A 21,140-nucleotide genomic window follows, 5' to 3' on the forward strand; every position below is an offset into this window, starting at 1 on the left:
CTTTTGCATATTTTAGCTATAGAGTAGGGATAAGATAAAAGGATGTAATAACGTTTAAGAGAAACCCTAATCCACTAAGAAAGCAAGTTGTCTGAAAAGATACTTCAGACTTTGTCAAGTATCAGGTGCAGCATACAACATTCGGTTCCCCACAGACGGAGAAGTCAAGACTGACATGCTAGACTCAGTCCAAATGCCATGTAAGAAAAGCTGGAAATAACACTCTGACCAAACTGCATTATCAAGCTGCAGTGACCAACTTCTTTGTCACATTCCAAGAGTTACGGCTTTGGTCACAAAAACATTTTAAAAAGCAGCCTTAAGCTGAACATGACTTGGGATTCTAGCTCTGATTAATCCAAGACAACAGGGAAAGATAAAACATGGGATCAAATTCTTTTCCTAAAAGCAAATTAATTAATTAATTATTTAAAAAAATACCTTGTTGAGGACAGGTTTTGTTGACAGGACATCGTACATGGTTGCAAATGAGATATTCTAAAACACAAAAATAGTTGTTTTCAGTACATTAAATACAGATGTTGGCAGCCTTATCCACACAAGTGGGTCATCAGACCAAGACATTCTTCAATCAACCTCCCTGCTCCTCCATAAAAGAATTTCCCTTGGGGTCACTGTTACAGGTGATGATTCTAATATATCACATTTTCTTTCTTTCTCTTCCTCCCCTCTTGAATTCTTGCCATTCAACTCCACAGAGTGGTGTCCGGCATTAACTAAGAAACGAAAAAGTACGGCAAAATTTTGCTCTTTACGTTAAAAACAAAACAGAAACTCAGTTGGGACTGTCCAGAGACAATGACTAATGGGAGGTTTATAAATTCTTCAAAGGCCAATGAAAAATGCCAGAATGGACATAACCTTTAATAGTCACCATTTCTTTCTGTATATGACACTGTGAACGTACCTCTTGGGTTGTCTGGTTTAGACACATCTTTGCAGGTGTTCTGCGATTATCAAGGAAGAAGGGATTTTTCCAACGGTCATAATTTGTTTGCACCACATACCATATACCCTGCTTGGGGTCGAGTCTAGATACAAAAACAGAGATTCCTCCTAGGTTTCATGCCTTAAACCTGTACACACGTCAGTCTATGCTTTACTGTCTGCTTATTTTGCTTTAACAAATGTACTTACTCATATATATCCAAAGACTGTTCTCTGTCTCGTGTAATCACACAACCCTCCCCAGACTTGTTGCCTCCCAGGATAAAGTATGCTGGGGCCAATACTTTGGTTTTGGTCAATATAGTCTTGGCTTCTTCATAACTATACAGAAACATTTGAAACAAAGGAAACATTTTTAGTCGACTTGGAATGGGAATTTTTTAGCTGTGGAAACTAAAGGGAAACAAATATCTGAGGAACACCTTTTTTTAAAAAGGATAGTGAACAATGGCTCAGGAAGAAACAATCGCTGACTCCTATGTGGTGAAACACTGAGATCTGAAATGTTCCCTCTAACCTGAAGGACAAAAAAAAAAACGGTCTCAAGAGATCACCTTTCACCCTTATAGTCTATACCTTTCACTCAACAATAGAACTAGGAAAAATAATATAAATTTATATATATATATATATATATATATATATATATATATATATATATATATATATATATAATAGGTGGTAACAAAGCACCAAGCTGATCTCCCTGTGCTATGCAGCTGCTTCCCACTAGCTATTTTACATTTGGTATGTATGTATGTCCATGCCACTCTCTCTCACTTCGTCCCAGCTTACCCTTCCCCCTCCCCGTGTCCTCAAGTCCATTCTCTATGTCTGCGTCTTTATTGCTGTCCTGCCCCTAGGTTTGTCAGCACCATTTAAAAAAAATTTAGATTCCATATATATATGTTAGCATATGGTATTTATTATTCTCTTTCTGACTTACTTCACTCTGTATGACACTCTAGATCCATCCACCTCACTACAAATAACTTTGTTTCTTTGTATGGCTGAGTAATATTCCATTGTATATATGTGCCACATCTTCTTCATCCATTCATCTCTTGATGGACACTTAAGTTGCTTCCAAGTCCTGGCTATTGTAAATAGTGCTACAATGAACATTGTGGTACATGACTCTTTGAATTACGGTTTTCTCAGGGTATATGCCCAGTGGTATTGCTGGGTCATATGGCAGTTCTATTTTTAGTTTTTTAAGGAACCTCCACACTGTTCCCCATAGTGGCTGCACCAATTTACATTCCCACCAACAGTGGAGAGGGTTCCCACTTTTCTCCACACCCTCTCCAGTATTTTATTGTTTGTAGATTTTTTGATGATGGCCATTCTGACTGGTGTGAGGTGATACCTCATTGTAGTTTTGATTTGCATTTCTCTAACGATTAGTGATGTTGAGCATCCTTTCATGTGTTTGTTGGCAATCTGTGTATCTTCTTTGGAGAAATGTCTATTTAGGTCTTCTGCCCATTTTTAGATTGGGCTGTTTGTTTTTTTGATACTGAGCTGCATGAGCTGCTTGTATATTTTGGAGATTAACCCTTTGTCTGTTGATTCGTTTACAAATATTTTCTCCCATTCTGAGGGTTGTCTTTTCATCTTGTTTATGGTTTCCTTTGCTGTGTAAAAGCTTTGAAGTTTCATTAGGTCCCATTTGTTTATTTTTGTTTTTATTTCCATTTCTCTAGGAGGTGGGTCAAAAAGGATCTTGCTGTGATTTATGTCATAGAGTATTCTGCCTATGTTTTCCTTGAAGAGTTTTATAGTGTCTGGCCTTACATTTAGGTCTTTAACCCATACTGAGTTTATTTTTGTGTATAGTGTTAGGGAGTGTTCTAATTTCATTCTTTTACATGTAGCTGTCCAGTTTTCCCAGCACCACTTACTGAAGAGGCTGTCTTTTCTCCACTGTATATTCTTGCCTCCTTTATCAAAGATAAGGTGACCATATGTGCATTGGGGTACTATGATCTAAATGAAGATTTTATTATATAAATTTTTATTTTCTGTATGGGTGGGGATTTTTTTTTACACCAAGAAAAATTCATAGATGCCCTTCATAGGGGCACTATCCCCAGAACTTTTTAAATAAATCATTTCATTTTCTTGCTATAAACATACACACACAAAACATGAAGAATTCCATGAGTGTCAAAGGTTCACCTAAGAAATTCTGAAATAGTTCCTCAGTGGAAGATAAAGCTGGGAAATATTTTAATATGAGTAATTTAAAATAAACTATATTAAAAGGATCATACAGCATGATGCAATGATGGTTCAACATCCACAAATCAATTTGATACACCCATTAACAAAATGAAGGATAAAAATATGATCTTAATAAATGCAGAAAAAGCATTTGACAAAATTCAACATCCATTTATTCAACATCTCAAAAAAGTGGGTGTAAAGGAAACATACCTCAACATAATAAACGCCATATATGACAAGCCCACAGTTAACATCATACTCAGCAGTGAAAAGCTAAAAGCTTTTTCTCTAAGATTAGGAACAAGACCAAGTTGCCCACTCTTGCCCTTTTTATTCAATACAGTATTGGCAGTATTAGCCAGAGTAATCAGGCAAGAAAAAGAAATAAAAGGTATCCAAATCAGAAAGGAAGAACTGAAATTGTCACTATCTGCAGATGACATAATACTCTATATAGAAATCCCTAAAGACTCTGCCAAAAAAACTGTTAGGAATAATAAATTCAGTAAAGTTGCAGGACACAAAATCAGTATACAAAAATCAGTTGTGGTTCCATACACTAATAACGAACTATCAGAAAGAGAAATTAAGAAAACAATCCCATTTACAATTACATTAAAAAGAATAAAATAGGGCTTCCCTGGTGGCACAGTGGTTAAGAATCCACCTGCCAATGCAGGGAACACGGGTTCGATCCCTGATCTGGGAAGATCCCACATGCCGCGGAGCAACTAAGCCCATATGTCACAACTACAACTACTGAGCCTGCGCTCTAGAGCCCACAAGCCACAACTACTGAGTCCACGAGCCACAACTACTGAAGCCCGTGCCTAGAGCCTGTGCTCCGCAACAAGAGAAGCCACTGCAATGAGAAGCCCGCTCACCGCAACTAGAGAAAGCCCACACACAGCAACGAAGACCCAATGCAGCCAAAAATAAAAAAAATAAATTTATATACATATATATAAATCTCTATAAAGAAGAATAAAATACATGGGAATAAATTTAACCAAGGAGGTGAAAGACCTGTACACTGAGAACTATAAGATACTGTTGAAAGAAGCAGAAGAAGACACAAACAGAAAGATATTCCACTGTCATGGACTGGAAGAATTAATGTTAAAATGTCCAAACTACCCCAAAACAAGCTACAGATTCACTGCAATCCCTATCAAAATTCCAAAGGCATTTTTCACAGAAATAGAACAATCCTAAAATTTGTGTGGAATCACAAAAGGCCCTGAATAGCCAAAGCAATCTTGAAAAAGAAGAATAACTATATTCCACACTGTATTACAAAGCTATAGTAATCAAAACAATGGTACTGACATAAAAACAGACACATAGATCAATGGAACAGAATAGAGAGCCCATAATTAAGTTATGAAAAAAGAACCAAGAATATACATTGGAGAAGGACAGTCTCTTCAATAAATGGTGTTTGGGAAACTGCACAGCTACATGCAAAAGAATGAAACCAAACCACTATCTTACACCATACACAAAAATCAATATGGATTAAAGACTTAAATGTAAGACCTGAAATCATAAAACTCCTAAAGGACAACACAGGCAATAAGCTCCCTGACACTGGTCTTGGCAATGAGTTTTTGGATTTGACACCAAAACAAAGGCAACAAAGACAAAAATAAACAAGTGGGAATACCTCAAACTAAAAAGCTTCTAAACAAATAAAACCATCAACAAAATGAAAAGGCAACCTAGTGAATGGGAGAAAATATTTGCAAATCATTTATCTGAGGAGGGGTTAATATCCATAATATATCTGGAACTCATACCACTCAATAGCAAAAAAAAAGACAACCTGGTTAAAAAATGGACAGAGAATCCGAATAGACATTTTTCCAAAGATGGCCAACAGGTGCATGAGAAGGTGGGAAATGCAAGTCAAAGCCACGATAAGCTATCACCTCACATGTCAGACTGGCTATTATCAAAGAGACAAGCGGTAACAAGTGTTGGCCAGGGTGTGGAGAAAAGGGAACCCTTGTGCACTGTTTGTGGGAATGTAAATTGGTGCAGCCACTATGAAACCACCAGTATGGAGGTTCCTCAAAAAGCTAAAACCACCATTACCACCACCACCAATCCCACTTCCAAGTGTTTATCTGAAGGACATGAAAACATGAACTCAGAAAGATGTCTGCAGCCCCACATTTACCACAGCACTATTTACAATAAGCCAAGTTATGGAAACAACCTAAGTGTCCATCTAAGGACGAATGGATAAAGAAGATGTGGTACATATACAAGAGTATTACTTAGCCAAAAAAAAAGAATGAAATCTTGCCATTTGTGACAACATGGATGGACCTTGAGAGCATTTTGCTGAATGAAATAAATCAGACAGAGAAAGACAAATACCATGTGATCACACTTATAAGTGGAATCAAAAAACAAACAAAGGAATTCATAGATACAGAGAACAAACTGGTGGTTGACTGGGGGTGGGTGGTGACAGGTGGGCAAAACGGGTGAAGTGTCAAAAAGGTACAAACTTCCAGTTATAAAATAAGTATAAGTCCTGGGGATGTAATGTATATCATAGTGTATACAGTTAATAATACTGTACTGCATATTTGAAAGTTGCAAAGAAAGGAAATCTTAAAAGTTCTCATCAAAAGGAAAAAGAGGGCTTCCCTGGTGGCGCAGTGGTTGAGAGTCCACCTGCCGATGCAGGGGACATGGGTTCATGCCCTGGTCCGGGAAGATCCCACATGCCGCGGAGCGGCTAGGCCCGTGAGCCATGGCCGCTGAGCCTGCGCGTCCGGAGCCTGTGCTCCGCAACGGGAGAGGCCACAGCGGTGAGAGGCCCGCACACCGCAAAAAAATAAAAAAAGAAAAGAAAAAAAAGAAGGAAAAAGAAATGTGTAACTATGTGAGGTGATGGATGTTAACTAGACTTATTGTGGTAATCATTATGCCATATATACAAATATCTAAACATCTTGTAGTACATCTTAAACTAGTATGTCAACTGTATCTCAAGAAAAAAATAATAAATATTAAATCTGATAATAAAGCAACCAAACAGATTACCTTGTGCTATTTTCCAGAACTGATCTAATGATAAACCCTATCCACTTGGCATCTTTCTTTCCCAAAATCCATTCTATGACACCTGGAAGAGATCAAACACACACAGTGTCACAGGTCCTAGAAGACATTAAACTATTAACCAGAAGGCACAGTCTAGCCCTCCTCTTAAAACAGCTATGAAATTCCCATTTTATTTAAGAACTCTCTACTCACCCATAAAACCGCCATTTGTACTGAAACGTTCATTAAGCGTAAGACTAAGTAGTCCCTGAAAAGAAAACCAAGCAATGTCAGAAACCTCAGCCATCCTGTTTAAGGCCCCCTCACTGTGCTATTTTACACTGTTATATCAGGTCCTGGATTGGGAAATTGAGCCGGGGTGGGGGGAGAAAAATCAAAACCATGATACTCTGACCTTCTATTAACAGAGCTTTTTTAGAAGTTCAAAGCATTTTTCACATATACTGCGTGAGATAAGTAGGTGGGATGCTGTTGGCCACAATTTTCTGACCAGGAAACTTAAGTGCAGAGACTTAATGACTAACTTGCTTAAGGGGCAGACCCATGGCCAGATCCAGATTTACACTCCCAGCCCTTGAGACCCACCACATGCTTTATCTCCACAAAAGGCTCTGAAACCCCCGCTTCCTACTCTTCTCTACCATGTGAGCTCAAACCTAAGAAGGAAGGTAACAACAAGTACAATGCGATGAACTGGGGCTTCATATTCTTTTTAGGTCCTCATTTCCTTAGACTCCACCTTTCACAGAGAGCTACCTGTAAAATTATGTAACAACAGATTCCTTACTGGTTTGAATCCTGTTAACATGCCCACATAGCCAGCAAAGCCTGCCGCCTTGAAGACAGTTTTATTGTTTCTTTGGAAGTCCAAATTCACTGTTAAAGGTTTTAGTTCCTCAGTTACGACCCAGGTATTATTGTTTACATTCCACCTACAAAAGACAAATTTCAGTTGACATTTGATAACAATGATAATAATGATGAATATAATAATGATGGTCAGGCATTATACCATGTGCTTTATCTACCTAATCCCTAATGATCAATCCTCACAAGGATTTTTCAGTATGGGTAGTTTTAGCCTCCATTTTCCACATGATAAAACTGAGGCTCAGAGAAGTTAAGTAACTCCCCCAACATGGCACAGCCTATATTAGCAAACCCCAGGTTAGTATTTAGGTCTCTAATTACAAAGCCCTGTTATATTTTTTTCAGAAAGGTCAAGAAGACACATGAAATAGAATGCTACTCTTCCTTCTAAGCAATAAACTAGAAGTGCATCTAGGGCCTTCAAGCATGCTCCAGATTTCTGTCCACTGGGTGCACCTCAGCTACAAACTCTCAAATAAATGAATAAGAGTGTGCCCATCTGGTCTCAAAACTACGGAATCTAGGATCTCTACTTCTGGTCATATTCTGGGAATGACTTGGGACTTACTTTTCATCAGTGTAATACAACCTACTCTTCTCAGGGACTGAGACACACCACATGTTTTACTTACCCAAGAAATACTCCAAAATCCATGTTTCGGGCATGTAGTAGATGACCTAATTCAAAGTAAGCAGAAGAGACATGTAACAGCAATTATGACAGTATGACTGATTCTAAACCAAAGCTGGACACTTAATTTTGTTTAAGTGATATTCCCAACTGTTCAATCCAACAATAAGAATTAAGCAGCATCTGATATCATAGGCTGTAACAAGATCAAACTGCTGTCCCTGTCACACTGGCCAGATTCCCCCCCAATACCTGAGAGCACAGGGTTCCAGAGAACTGAGACTGGAATATGGGACAAGGGTAGGTGGTCATTTTGTGGTTCACTATGACACAGTCCTACTCAGACACAGCTATCTCAGCCTCATCTAATGCAACTTACCAACACGCTTCCCTTCAGGGATTGTCACCTACAGCTATACCCAGAGAACAGGTCAAAACTAAGAGTGAATCAGGGTAAATCATCCTGTGCCTTGTACACTGGGCACTTGTCAGGAAAAACATGGAAAAGTGAGCACAGGGTCCCTTGGCTGGAAAATGATGGGAGAAAGTCTGTCCTGCCCCTGTGAGTACTTATATCAAATCCTAAATAGGGGTATAAGTAGACTATGAAGAATAGTAAGAATGTTTATAATCCTGAAACACTTCTTCCAAGAGTTTTGCATACCTGAATTAAACTTTAATAGGCATTACAGTGGTCTTAAAATAAGAACAGCTTTCAATTCACTTTCAAAAACTTACCAAGATCTATAAAACCATATGCAACATGCACATGGTATTTACATAGCAAGCCTGTATTTTACAAGTTCTAATTTCATTTAGTTAAAGATTTTTCTTCTACTTTGTACCTTGTACCACCCACCTTCCCTCAGCACACATTTATTTACCTTCTTTGTCTTCTGTTATTATTGAAGTACAAATGGTAAAAAATTCATAGAAAATATTGAATGAAATAATCTCTCCTATGAGAAAAGACAGGAAACTTTTGGTCAATATATAGAACTATGACATTGTTAGAAAATTCTTTTTTTAAGAAAAGGTTGAGATATGGGGAGGGGGAAGGGTAAGCTGTGACAAAGCGAGAGAGAGGCATGGACATATATCACTACCAAACGTAGGGTAGATAGCTAGTGGGAAGCAGCCGCAAAGCACAGGGAGACCAGCTCTGCTTTGTGACCGCCTGGAGGGGTGGGAAGGGGAGGGTGGGAGGGAGGGAGACGCAAGAGGGAGGAGATATGGGAACATGTGTATATGTATAACTGATTCACTTCGTTATAAAGCAGAAACTAACACACCATTGTAAAGCAATTATACTCCAAAAAAGATGTAAAAAAAAAAAAGAAAGAAAAGGTTGAAATATCATCGCCGTGTGAGTTTCTGCCTGGGCATACGTAAGTGTCCGCAGACAGTCTGAGTGAATCTGAATGGCTGGTTGGGTGCAGGTGTCTCAGTAGCCTGTACTTTCTGCAGATTCAAGATAAAATGAGTCCCCAGAGAAGCAACTATTGGACAAGCTGAACATCTGGGCATGTTGGAATTATACGGCAACATAATGTCCATAGTTTTCGACAATATGCTTCATTTTAGTTTTCTTTGGGGGGCTCAAATATGATAATTTAATACATCTGGGTCTTGGCTGGATGCTGAAAATGTATTTTGCTCAGGTTTTTAGAGTGTGACTAATATTTCTAAGGTGAGAAAAGAGACAGTAAAATAAGTGCTGAGCTTATCAAGAAATTCCATTGTAAAACATTTTTAATTTTTGAACATTTTTCCTAACCTGTACAATAATAATACCACTCAGCTTTTAATTTGAAGGTATACAACACACTTTTTCTCTGTTCCATTTCATGTTAACATGTTAAGCTTAATATGTTTTTTTCCCACCCTAATGTTTATTTTATTTCCATTTGATTTCTATTTTGGTGAAATTCCACTCTTATTTTATTATGACTCATCTGTTAATCTTCTCAATCCATTTTTCTCTTGAGTTATACGTGGTATTCATTTGCTAGAGTCCTTTACATAATAAAGGAATTAAAGACATTTCTCATATAGACTGAAAAAACATATTTCTAGTATGTTAATTATCTTTTTAAAGAAGCAAAAACAAAAAAAATCTAGCCACTTTTGTTGATAAATACTATTGATTTTTAGAAATTCTCAGTCATCTCTTGTAAAACCAAGGTATATAGAGTTTACTTAAAATAACAACTCTATTGATTTGATGGCTTAAAAATAAAACTTTTGGGGCAACAGAAAAAGTCTTTTTCATTAAATTAAGTGCTATAAATTGGAAATGGAAAATTTAAAAACAGCTTCCAAAAACATCAATACTTAATTTAAGGATATGATGAATATGAAGAATATGATAAATGATATAACAAAGGATTTGATGAATGAATGATATGCAAGACCTCTTCCCTGAAAATAAAAAAATACTGCTCAGAGAAATCAATAACCTAAATAAATGCTGAAATCTCATATACCAAGTTTGTGGCTTGGAAAACTCAGGATTATAATCCCACTGAAAATATCAGTAGGTTCTTTTGTCAAGTTGATTCTAAAATTTATGTGGAAATGCAAAGGGTCTAGACTACCTAAGAGAATTTTAAAGAAAAAAAGAAAGTTAGAAAACTTACAGTACCTGATATTAAGACTTACTATAAAGCTTTAGTAATTGCAGTAGCATAGTATTGGTGTAAGAAAAGACAAACAGACAAATGAAACTAGGTGGAAAGTCCCCAAATAGAATCAGATACACGCAATCATGTGATTTATATCAAAGGCACCACTGCAATTTACTGAGGGAATGAGAGTCTTTTTAATAAACGGTATTGTCAATTGGAGAAAACTTGAACCTTGATCCATAATTCATATCATATGCAAAAGTTAATTCAAGATACACAATGGGCCTATATGAAAAAAGTAAACAAAAACATACAGAAGAAAACACAGAAGAATATGTTTGGGGGTAGGCAAAGATCACTTAAATGGGCATAAAAAGCACTACCCATCAAAAAATTGAAAAATTGGACTGCATTAAAATTAAGAATTTCTGTTCATCAAAAGACACCAATAAGAAAATAAATGCAAGCTACAGTGTGGGAGAAGGTTTGGCATACATATATCTGACAAAGGACCTGTATCAGTATACATATAAAGAATTCCTTCAAACCAATAAAAATGGGCATTAGATTTAACAAGCACAATGAAGGAAGGAAGGAGGGAGGGAGGGAGGAAGGGAAGAAGAAAGCAAGGCAGAAAGGAAAAGGTCAAAAAACTGTTCAATCTCATTAGTCATCAGGGAAATGCAAATTAAACAATAATGGGCGAATATAACACACTCGACAAAGTGGACCAAATAAAAGACTGAGACTATCACGTGGAGAATTAGCAAGTGGAGAAAACGAAAACTCTTGTACCAGGTTGACTGTCAATGGGTACAATCACTTTGGAAAACTGGCTGGCAGAGTGTACAAGGCTAAACATATAGCTACCCTATGACCCAGGACATATCGCAGAGAAATGAGTGCGTATGCCCATCAAAGGACATGTACAAGAGTGTTCATAACTGCTTTATTCTTAATATCCCAAATCTGCAAACAAAAAATATCCTATTCATACAATAGCCTACTACCTATAATGATAAGTGCAAGAAACCAGACAACAGTTCATACTGTTCGGCTCTGTTTGTAAGACGTTCAAGAGGCAAAATTAATCTACAGTGAAGTCAGAACAGTGGTTAACAGGAGACTCAGAACTGTGCGAAAGTGCAGGATGGAGCATGCTGGATTGCTGGAATTTGTTTCTGTATCTTGTTCTGAGCTGTGATTACACGCATGTATGCATTTAAAAACCTCGATTGCGCTGTATACTTAATATCTGTGCACTTTATTGTATGTTTACCATACCTCAATAAAAAAAATTTTAAGTACTTTATTCAATGTTTTAAAAGCTGCCAAGTGGGGGCTTCCCTGGTGGTGCAGTGGTTGAAAGTCCGCCTGCCGATGCAGGGGACACGGGTTCGCGCCCCGGTCCGGGAAGATCCCACATGCCGCGGAGCGGCTGGGCCCGTGAGCCATGGCTGCTGAGCCTGTGCGTCCGGAGCCTGTGCTCCGCAACGGGAGAGGCCACAGCAGTGAGAGGCCCGCGTACCGCAAAAAAAAAAAAAGCTGCCAGGTGAACTTTACCTAAAGGTATTTCAGTAACTGCTGCAATCCCCTTCATTTCCTCCTCGAAAGGCCCGGGAAAGTTGCCAAGTAGACCAGGCTGAAAAACAAATACACCAACAGTCATTCAGCCTAAAGTGTGGCTTTGAGATTTGGTTCTTTTACATATAATTTGTACTAGCTATTGCTGCCATAATAGATGATCAAAGCTTACTTTTGAAAGCACTTTCACATCATGTATTTCTAAAAGATTCTATGTTATACTCAATATTGGGCCCCTATAACTCTTGCTTGTGTACCCCATAAACTCATCTCAAGTACTAGGCAGAGACCTATGATTCTCAGATTGTTTTTTCCTGCCTTATAGTTCACCCTATTCTCTAGAGAGATGAACTAGAATAATTCCACTTGGATGTCCTAACATGGCTCACAACACAGGAACATCACAACAAGCATTCCTCATCTCTGCTCAAACTTGCCCTCTAGCCATTAACATCACACCCTCATTACTGCTGTCCTTCCTTGACCGTGGTCTTGCTGTCTGAGGTTTGTTACCCATGGTCAACCACAGCCCAAAAATATTAAATGGAAGATCCCAGAAGTAAACAATTCATGAGTACTAAACTGCATGCCATTCTGAGTAGCACGATGAAATCTCCTGCCATCCTACCCTGTCCCACCTGGGGTCCCCAACCACTGACACTGTCTGCTCCTGACATTCAACCATCAGCTTTGTCATGGCTTGATGATCCAGGATCACCAGAAGCAGATGCTCCTGCTTCTGAAGTAACGTCAGGTCACTAGTAGCCTAATGGTATGTCACAATGCCCACTTCATTCACCTCACTTCATCTCATCATGTAAGCATTTAATCATCTCACATCATCACAAAGAAGAAGGGTGAGTACAGGACAGTATGATAGCTTGAGAGAGAGGGCACATTCACGTGACTTTTATTACACTGTACTGTTATAATTGTTCTATTTTATTATTAGTTGTTGTTAATCTCCTACTGTGCCTAGTTTAAAAATTAAACTTATAGGTATGTACTTATAGGAAAAAAACAAAGTACACATAGGGTTCAGTACTATCTACAGTTTCAGGCATCCACTGGGGGTCTTGGAATGTATCTCCCAAGGATGAGGGGTACTAATGTACTATTCCCTTCCCACACTCATAGCAACAAATCTGTATTCTAGTGATTCACAAAACACTTGTAAGGTTAACAGCCAATCTTAGGCTGAGATGCATTACCACATCCTGTTAGCAAACAACGGACACATGAGCAAATTCAATGGTGGACATACATACTTCTTTTGCATGGTCTGATTTATATATGTCATTTAGTGATTACCAAAATAAATTCAGTGAACATCCATCATCTCAAATAAATATAAAATTTTAAAAAAAAGAAAAAAATTTTTTTCTTGTGATGAGAACTCTTGGGATTTTCTCCTTTAACAGCTTTCATATGTAACACACAGCAGCGTTAATTACAATCATCATGCTGTACATTACATCTCTAGTACTTATTTATCTTGTAACTGAAGTTTGTAACTTTTGACCACCTTCATCCAATCCACCTTCCCGAATCTGATCTCTTTTTCTATGAGTTACTTTGCTTTTGAAGTATAATTGACCTACAACACTATGTTAGTTCCCAGTACACAACACGGCGATTCAATATTCTATACATTTAAAAATGATCAAGTCTAGTTATATCTGTCACCATAAAAAGACGTTAAATTATTATTATTAATTATATTCCCCACACTGTGCATTTTATACCCATGACTCTTTTATTTTGTAACTTTAAGTCTGTACCTCTTAATCTCCCTCACCTGTTCCTCTCCTCCCCCCAACCCCTCTCCCCTCTGGCAACTACCTGTTTATTCTCTGTATGTATGACTCTGTTTCTGTTTTCTTAACGTTTGTTCAGTTTTTTAAATTCCACGTGTAAGCGACAACATACAGTATCTGTCCTCCTCTGACTTATTTCACTTAGCATAATACCGTCTAGGTCTTTCCATGTTGTCACAAATGGCAGGATTTCATTCTTTTCTATGGCTATTATTCCATTGTATGTATATATATGCCACATCCTCTTTACCCATTCATATATACTTTTATTCTCAACTGCAACTATTCACTAACAATTAGATAAAGAATTAAGCTTACAGCCTCTTGCTAAGATAATGTGTTTAAGATTTGCAAGTCTCATTTTTCACTAACTTGGTAATTATATGTAATGTTATCTAACTAGGCAAATCATTTTTTTGCCTAGGAATTCAAAGCATTGCACAAGTGGAACACTCCTGCCAATTTAACAGACGAAAATGACTTACTGAACAGTTGTTTACCATTTTTTACATGCAAGCACTGGGCTTTACATACAGTAAGTCATTTAATCCTCACAACCACCATATGAAATATGTATTATTAGTAAATTCTCCCTGGAGAGAAATCTGAAGTTGCATATGTTAAGAAACTTGTCGAAGGACACACAGCTAGTGTGTGACTGATCTAACCTTAAAATCCAATGTTTAAAGAACAAACAAAACCCTTAATGTCTGATTGCGAAGTCTGGGCACTTAAACCTTCTGCATGCTGCCTTCCCTGCTGACACGCAGGTTAGGGGGATTAGGGCACCTGGGGCATCTGGGGGCCTCTTCTGCTACTGCTTCTGCCAACATTTGTATTTTGGGGAAGTCTGGTGAGTATGAACATAAAAGATAGCCTTAATCAAAGGCTCTGAGAGCACAAACATGAGGAATAACAGGTTTGGTGGTTGGCAGGTACAAGTGTCATAGGAATGGTATGCCCGGAACGTCCAGCCTCTAGGACAATGATTCTCAACCGGGGATGGCTTTCCCCCCGGGAAGATCTGGTGAAGTCTAGAGACATTTTTGGTTGTCACAACTGAAGGGGTGCTACTGGCACCCAGTGAGTCGAGGCCAAGGACGCTGCTCAACACCCTACAATGCACAGACAGTGCCCATGACAAAGTATTATCCAATCCCACATGTCATCACTATTGAGGTTAAAACATCTGCCCTAGGGCCTTGGTTTCCTCCCCAATCCTTTCCCCAAAGCACAGACTGAAAGAGGGTGATGAGGATCTCTCTGGGGGCTCTAGGGCCCAGGCCCTAGATTTTCTACTGGTTTCATCTAAATAAAAAAAGGGTCTGAGAAATGGAATCTTCCTGCAGGACCAAGAAATGAAATGGTCTGGTGAACGCACAAAGACACGAAACACACAACCCAAGTGCGTTTCAATGGTCACAGCTACTGAGGGGCAGGGCTGGGCTGAGCGTGTCATTTGGTCATATCTAGAACATCGCTCAGTGTCTTGACATGCTCAGGCAAAGTACTTAAGAAAAACCCAAATTTTCAATAGTGAACTTGCAAACCTAAGTACACATCACAGAAGGAAATGCTGTACTCCCAGATGAAACACGGATATTTGCCCAATGCTCTGTAAAACAGTTCATACTTTTAGAAAACATTAAAGAGCAGCTAACTGCCAAAATTTGCCATGCTATTTTATGTCCTATTACTGTAATATTACCAAGCCCCAGAATTTTAAGTCCCTCTGAAGTTTTGACAGTAGTCTGGAATAAAAGCACACTTGTCCAAATTATGCCTTTAAATAAATAACAGAGCCTTTGCTGAACTCGTGTGTGTATATGTGTACCTGTGTGTGTTTAACATTTACTGTAGGAAATAATATTTCTTACCAACTTTTGATCCACTAACTGCACAATTTTTCCACTTGGCTCAAATGCATTTATCATATTTTTCAGGGAATTCACTATAACTTTTAGCTGAAAAATAAATTTAAAAGTTGATAAGAGACATAAAGAAGTGTTGACATTTAAGATTAATACTGGTATAATGAAAACAGATCTAGACCTTCTGACTTACCCATATGCAGCTAAATAGAGGAGTACTATTTAAAAGCGTATATGTAAACACATCTTTAACATGACATTTGATTAACCATTTAGATGATGCATATGATATGAGCTAAAGAAACAAAGGCAAAGGCTAGTAAAAAGAGCAAGACGCTACAGAGAAATGACATCTTTCCTCTACTATCATTTATTGTAAATGGCAGAGAACCATGGAAAGCAGATTCTTAAAATACTTGGTACATAATATCATGACGTGTTCTTTCAAATGCAATTATATCCAGTAAAGTCAGAAACAAAAGATTTAAGAATCATAGCATACCGCTGGTGCCTTGTCAACCATCAATTCATGCCATCTTTTGTACGGTGGTAAATCGAGATTTATAGTGTACCACGGAACCGGACCCCTATAGCTGTAATGAGAGGTGTATCATCTTGAAATGTTAAAAGCAGTTTTTTGATGATGGTCAGACAGTTACATCTATATGGATATGTTAGAGACATATTCTTAATAACAATAGAGAAACTGGTACTCAAACCAAAACTCGTAGAAAAAGCTCATTTCCCACCCAGCACTTCTGCCCTATGTTGTATATACAATCACAAGACATTTTAGAAATCCTAGAATTATATGTTCTAGAAGGTTAACGTGTTGTGGTGATAGGCAAAATAATCAACTTTGGCTCAAGAGCTATACGTAAGCTGAATATCACTGCTAGAAAATATCTGCCCTTTTCTCCCTCCTAAATCTCTACGAAGATTTAGTCTAGGCTCTGGGCACTTCCCCAGTTGGTTTCCCAGTCTCAGAATTCCCTCTTAGACGGTCTTAACACTACTGTCAAACCACTGACTCCAGCGCTGGCTTCAGTAAGGTCACTTTTTAAGCCCCCAGAGTGGCAACACAGTGTATGAGCTTCCCATGACTGGCTTCAAGAAACTTTACCATTCCCTCGGTCATGCTACTCTTCCTACTGTACTTCCTCTCTTTCCTCTCTTCTCAGTTGTAGTGGAATAACTGAGGACATGGAAAGGAGATGTGACCCATGAGCCCCCCCCCCCAGCAAACTGGGGGCTGGCGAATAAGCCAGAACTGCAAACAGTCCTGATTGCTTTGAGCCCCCCCGGCAAACCGGGGGCATGTGAATAAGCCAGAACTGTAAACAGTCCTGGATGTTTTGAGCCCCCCGCCCCCCCCCCCCGCAAACCAGGGGCCTGCAAATAAGCATTGAGTGCTTCAGGCACTGATCCATGAGATGTCCTCAGTATAATCAGAATGGTGGGAACGCAAGGAAATGTCCTTGTGCTACTTTTGCGCTCAAGGACGAAGCACGGCATGTTTTCAAGAAAGCCCATTATTGCTTGTATAATCAATAAAAGCATATGTCGCTGCTTTGACATTTCTGGAATGTTAAGAAAACAAGTCTTAAAATGTAAACATAGATAATACTTAAATAAAAGCTACCACAGCAGGACAGACGGCGCTGTTTTGCCTGAGCCAGCGGCAGCCCTCTACTGCTGTGTTTCGGCACAATTCATCTCGTGTGATGAGCTTGCTTTCGGAAACCCTGACATAAGAAAAACTACAACACTCAGTCTTCTGTAGTAAGTCCAAGCCCAAGCACTGTTTGATCATACCCATTCCTCAAAGTCCTACTCCTCAGTTTACACACAGCAATTTCTACTATGAGGATATAGCAACACCCACTCCTGTACCAGTGGATTTGGGCCTTATTCCTGATGGATGAACTCTACAACTATTCTCTGCCGCCACAGAAACATTATCTTCTGGCACTTGCTACTGAACTGAAATAGCCTCTAAGGGTGTGCCAGTCAGTGACTGATCAGCTTAAAGTGGCCTAAAAATAGCCAGCATTTGCTCCCTTACTGCCCTGCCTCAGAGAAGCAGAAGGTGGGGTCTGGTGGGTGCTACAATGTTACCAGGCTCTTAAATATACAGACATAAATCCAGACTTATGTGTACAGCAGGGATGGGTTAAGGGAGTATGAGTTAGCTCCTAAAAGTCAAGAATTGCAGTCCTATTTATACTTCTAGAGTCATGAATAATTACTTGATTCACGTTGCTGAGCTTGGGGCCTGGGCGTATGTATACGGTTCTATGAAACTGTTAACCAGAAGCCACTCACGTTGTGATTTAGACAGAAAAGGAAAGCACAGGCAATTCTGGAAACATACATCTAAACCAAATCACAAGATTGAATTTTGTTTTTCTCAAAGCACTTTCAACCTCCCATTTCCTTAGTAGCTGATATCTATATTAAATACTGTAACACTTAAATCCCAGAAAAAAGCTTTATATAAAAACAACTGAATTCAGCTTCTAACCATAATTTCACACGTGAAATTCTGTCCCACAATTCAGTACAATAATGACTGTTCCTCCTGTTATGGCAGGGGCTACAACTCCCTCGCCTCTCCGCCAGCACGCATTTGGATTTCCTCGTCTAGGAGCAATGGTAAATCAGCAGCCCGCCGGACGCAAGCACGTTGGTGGCACCGTCATAAGACACGTGTTCTACCTGTGAACTCCAATCAGCTGCTTCTCCCCGCGTAACTTCCAACAAAACCCAAAACATGCCCCTATATCTGCGATGAACTCCTGATTCTTTTCCAGTATAGGATTCCAAAGTAAAAATGGAGAGGACAAACTCATTACAGCAGAGGATTATGATTAAGTGGGAGTGGGAAGACCCCAGAAGCCTCCCTACAGTAAAATCTCCACTCATCAGAATTCCTTGACAAAACTGTTATTAATCTGATTCAGAAAATTATTTTAATAGCTAAAGCTTACTATGATTTTGGCTAACTATAATCCCATGTTTCACTTCTCATTCAACACTCTTCTAAAGTATTTCAGTATTTAACATCTGCACCTCAATTTCCTAGAGAAATAAAGAGTATTTACCTTATGAGAGCAGTGAAGATTACATGAAATATGCAAAAAATACTTAGCAGCATCGGTATTTATTTATCTATTTAGGCTGTGCCGTGCAGCACGTGGGATCTTATTAGTTCCCCAACCAGGAACTGAACCTGTGCCCCCTGCATCGGGAGCTCGCATTCTTAACCACTGGACTGCCAGGGAAGTTCCATAGCATTGGTATTATTATTTTTTTTTTTGAATTTTACTTTTTTTTTTATACAGCAGGTTCTTATTAGTCATAGATTTTATACACATCAGCGGATACATGTCAATCGCAGTCTCCCAATTCATCACAAAACCATCCCCACCCCCCCAAGGCTTTCCCCCCTTGGTGTCCATACGTTTGTTCTCTACATCTGTGTCTCAACTTCCGCCCTGCAAACCGGTTCATCTGTACCATTTTTCTAGGTTCCACATACATGCATTAATATACAATATTTGTTTTTCTCTTTCTGACTTATTTTCCTCTGTATGACAGTCTCCAGATCCATCCACGTCTCAACAAATGACCCAATTTCGTTCCTTTTTATGGTGGAGTAATACTCCATTGTATATATATATCACAACTTCTTTATCCACTTGTCTGTCAGTGGGCATTTAGGTTGCTTCCATGACCTGGATATTGTAAACAGTGCTGAAATGAACACTGGGGTGCATTTGTCTTTTTAAATTATGGTGTTCTCTGGGTATATGCCCAGTAGTGGGATTGCTGGATCATATGGTAATTCTATATTTAGTTTTTTGCTTTTTTGCGGTACGCAGGCCTATCACTGTTGTGGCCTCCCCCGTTGTGGAGCATAGGCTCTGGATGCACAGGCTCAGCGCCCATGGCTCACGGGCCCAGCCGCTCCGTGGCATGTGGGATCTTCCCGGACCGGGGCACAAACCCGTGTCCCCTGCATCGGCAGGCGGACTCTCAACCACTGCGCCACCAGGGAAGCCCTATTTTTAGTTTTTTAAGGAACCTCCATACTGTTCTCCATAGTGGCTGTATCAATTTACATTCCCACCAACAGTGTAAGAGGGGTCCCTTTTCTCCACACCCTCTCCAGCATTTGTTGTTTGTAGATTTTCTGAGGATGCCCATTCTAACTGGTGTGAGGTGATAACTCATTGTTGTTTTGATTTGCATTTCTCTAATAATTAGTGATGTTGAGCAGCTTCTCATGTGCTTCTTGGCCTTCTGTATGTCTCCTTTGGAGAAATATCTATTTAGGTCTTCTGCCCATTTTTGGATTGGGTTACCTGTTTCTTTAATATTGAGCTACATGAGCTGTTTATATATTTTGGAGATTAATCCTTTGTTCGATGATTCCTTTGCAAATATTTTCTCCCATTCTGAGGGTTTTCTTTTTGTCTTGTCTATGGTTTCCTTTGCTGTGCAAAACCTTTGAAGTTTCATCAGGTCCCATTTGTTTATTGTTTTATTATTTATTTATTTTTTGCGGTACGCAGGCCTCTCACTATTGTGGACTCCCCCGTTGTGGAGCACAGGCTCCGGACGCGCAGGCTCAGCAGCCATGGCTCATGGGCCCAGCCGCTCCGTGGCATGTGGGATCTTCCTGGACCGGGACACGAACCTGCGTCCCCTGCATCGGCAGGCAGACTTTCAACCACTGCGCTACCAGGGAAGCCCTAGTTTTGTTTTTATTTCCATTACTCTAGGAGGTGGATCAAAACAGATCTTGCTGTGATTTATGTCAAAGAGTGTCCTTCCTATGTTTTCCTCTAAGAGTTTTATAGTGCCTGGTCTTACATTGAGGTCTTTAATCCATTTTGAGTTTATTTTTGTGTATGGTGTTAGGGAGTGTTCTAATTTCATTCTTTTTCATGTAGCAGTCCAGTTTTCCCAGCACCACTTATTGAAGAGACTGTCTTTTCTCCATTGTATATCCTTGCCTCCTTTGTCACAGATTAGTTGACCATAGGTGCGTGGGTTCATCTCTGGGCTTTCTATCTTGTTCCATTGATCTATGTTTCTGTTTTTGTGCCAGTACCATATTGTCCTGATTACTGTAGCTTTGTAGTATAGTCTGAAGTCAAGGAGTCTGATTCCTCCAGCTCTGTTTTTTTCCCTCAAGAATGCTTTGGCTATTCGGGGTCTTTTGTGTCTCCATACAAATTTTAAGATTTTTTTCTTCTAGTTCTGTTAAAAAATGACATTGGTAATTTGATAGGGATTGCACTGAATCTGTAGATTGCTTTGGGTAGTTTGGTCATTTTCACAGTACTGATTCTTCCAATCCAAGAACATGGTATATCTATCTGTTTGTATCATCTTTAATTTCTTTCATCAGTGACTTATAGTTTTCTGCATACAGGTCTTTTGTCTCCCAAGG

At 39.1% G+C, this 21,140-nt stretch overlaps 1 protein-coding gene across 2 annotated transcripts in view; it reads right to left on the minus strand.

Moving 5' to 3' along the window:
* The window catches only part of ASAH1 (N-acylsphingosine amidohydrolase 1), a 45,834-nt gene that overhangs the window by 1,290 nt on the left and 23,404 nt on the right, over window positions 1-21,140 (minus strand). For both annotated transcript variants that reach the window (XM_067721492.1, XM_067721493.1), the window contains 11 exons: window positions 16,182-16,272; window positions 15,686-15,772; window positions 11,971-12,049; window positions 8,665-8,739; window positions 7,782-7,827; window positions 7,067-7,211; window positions 6,472-6,526; window positions 6,259-6,340; window positions 1,159-1,290; window positions 929-1,052; window positions 442-498 (listed from right to left, as the gene is read on the minus strand). In XM_067721492.1, coding sequence (XP_067577593.1) covers window positions 442-498; window positions 929-1,052; window positions 1,159-1,290; window positions 6,259-6,340; window positions 6,472-6,526; window positions 7,067-7,211; window positions 7,782-7,827; window positions 8,665-8,739; window positions 11,971-12,049; window positions 15,686-15,772; window positions 16,182-16,272 — 973 coding nt within the window. The remainder of the gene's footprint in view (window positions 1-441; window positions 499-928; window positions 1,053-1,158; window positions 1,291-6,258; window positions 6,341-6,471; window positions 6,527-7,066; window positions 7,212-7,781; window positions 7,828-8,664; window positions 8,740-11,970; window positions 12,050-15,685; window positions 15,773-16,181; window positions 16,273-21,140) is intronic.

Source organism: Pseudorca crassidens, chromosome 21, assembly GCF_039906515.1.
Source record: "Pseudorca crassidens isolate mPseCra1 chromosome 21, mPseCra1.hap1, whole genome shotgun sequence".
In the NCBI taxonomy this organism is placed as follows: Eukaryota; Metazoa; Chordata; class Mammalia; order Artiodactyla; family Delphinidae; genus Pseudorca; species Pseudorca crassidens.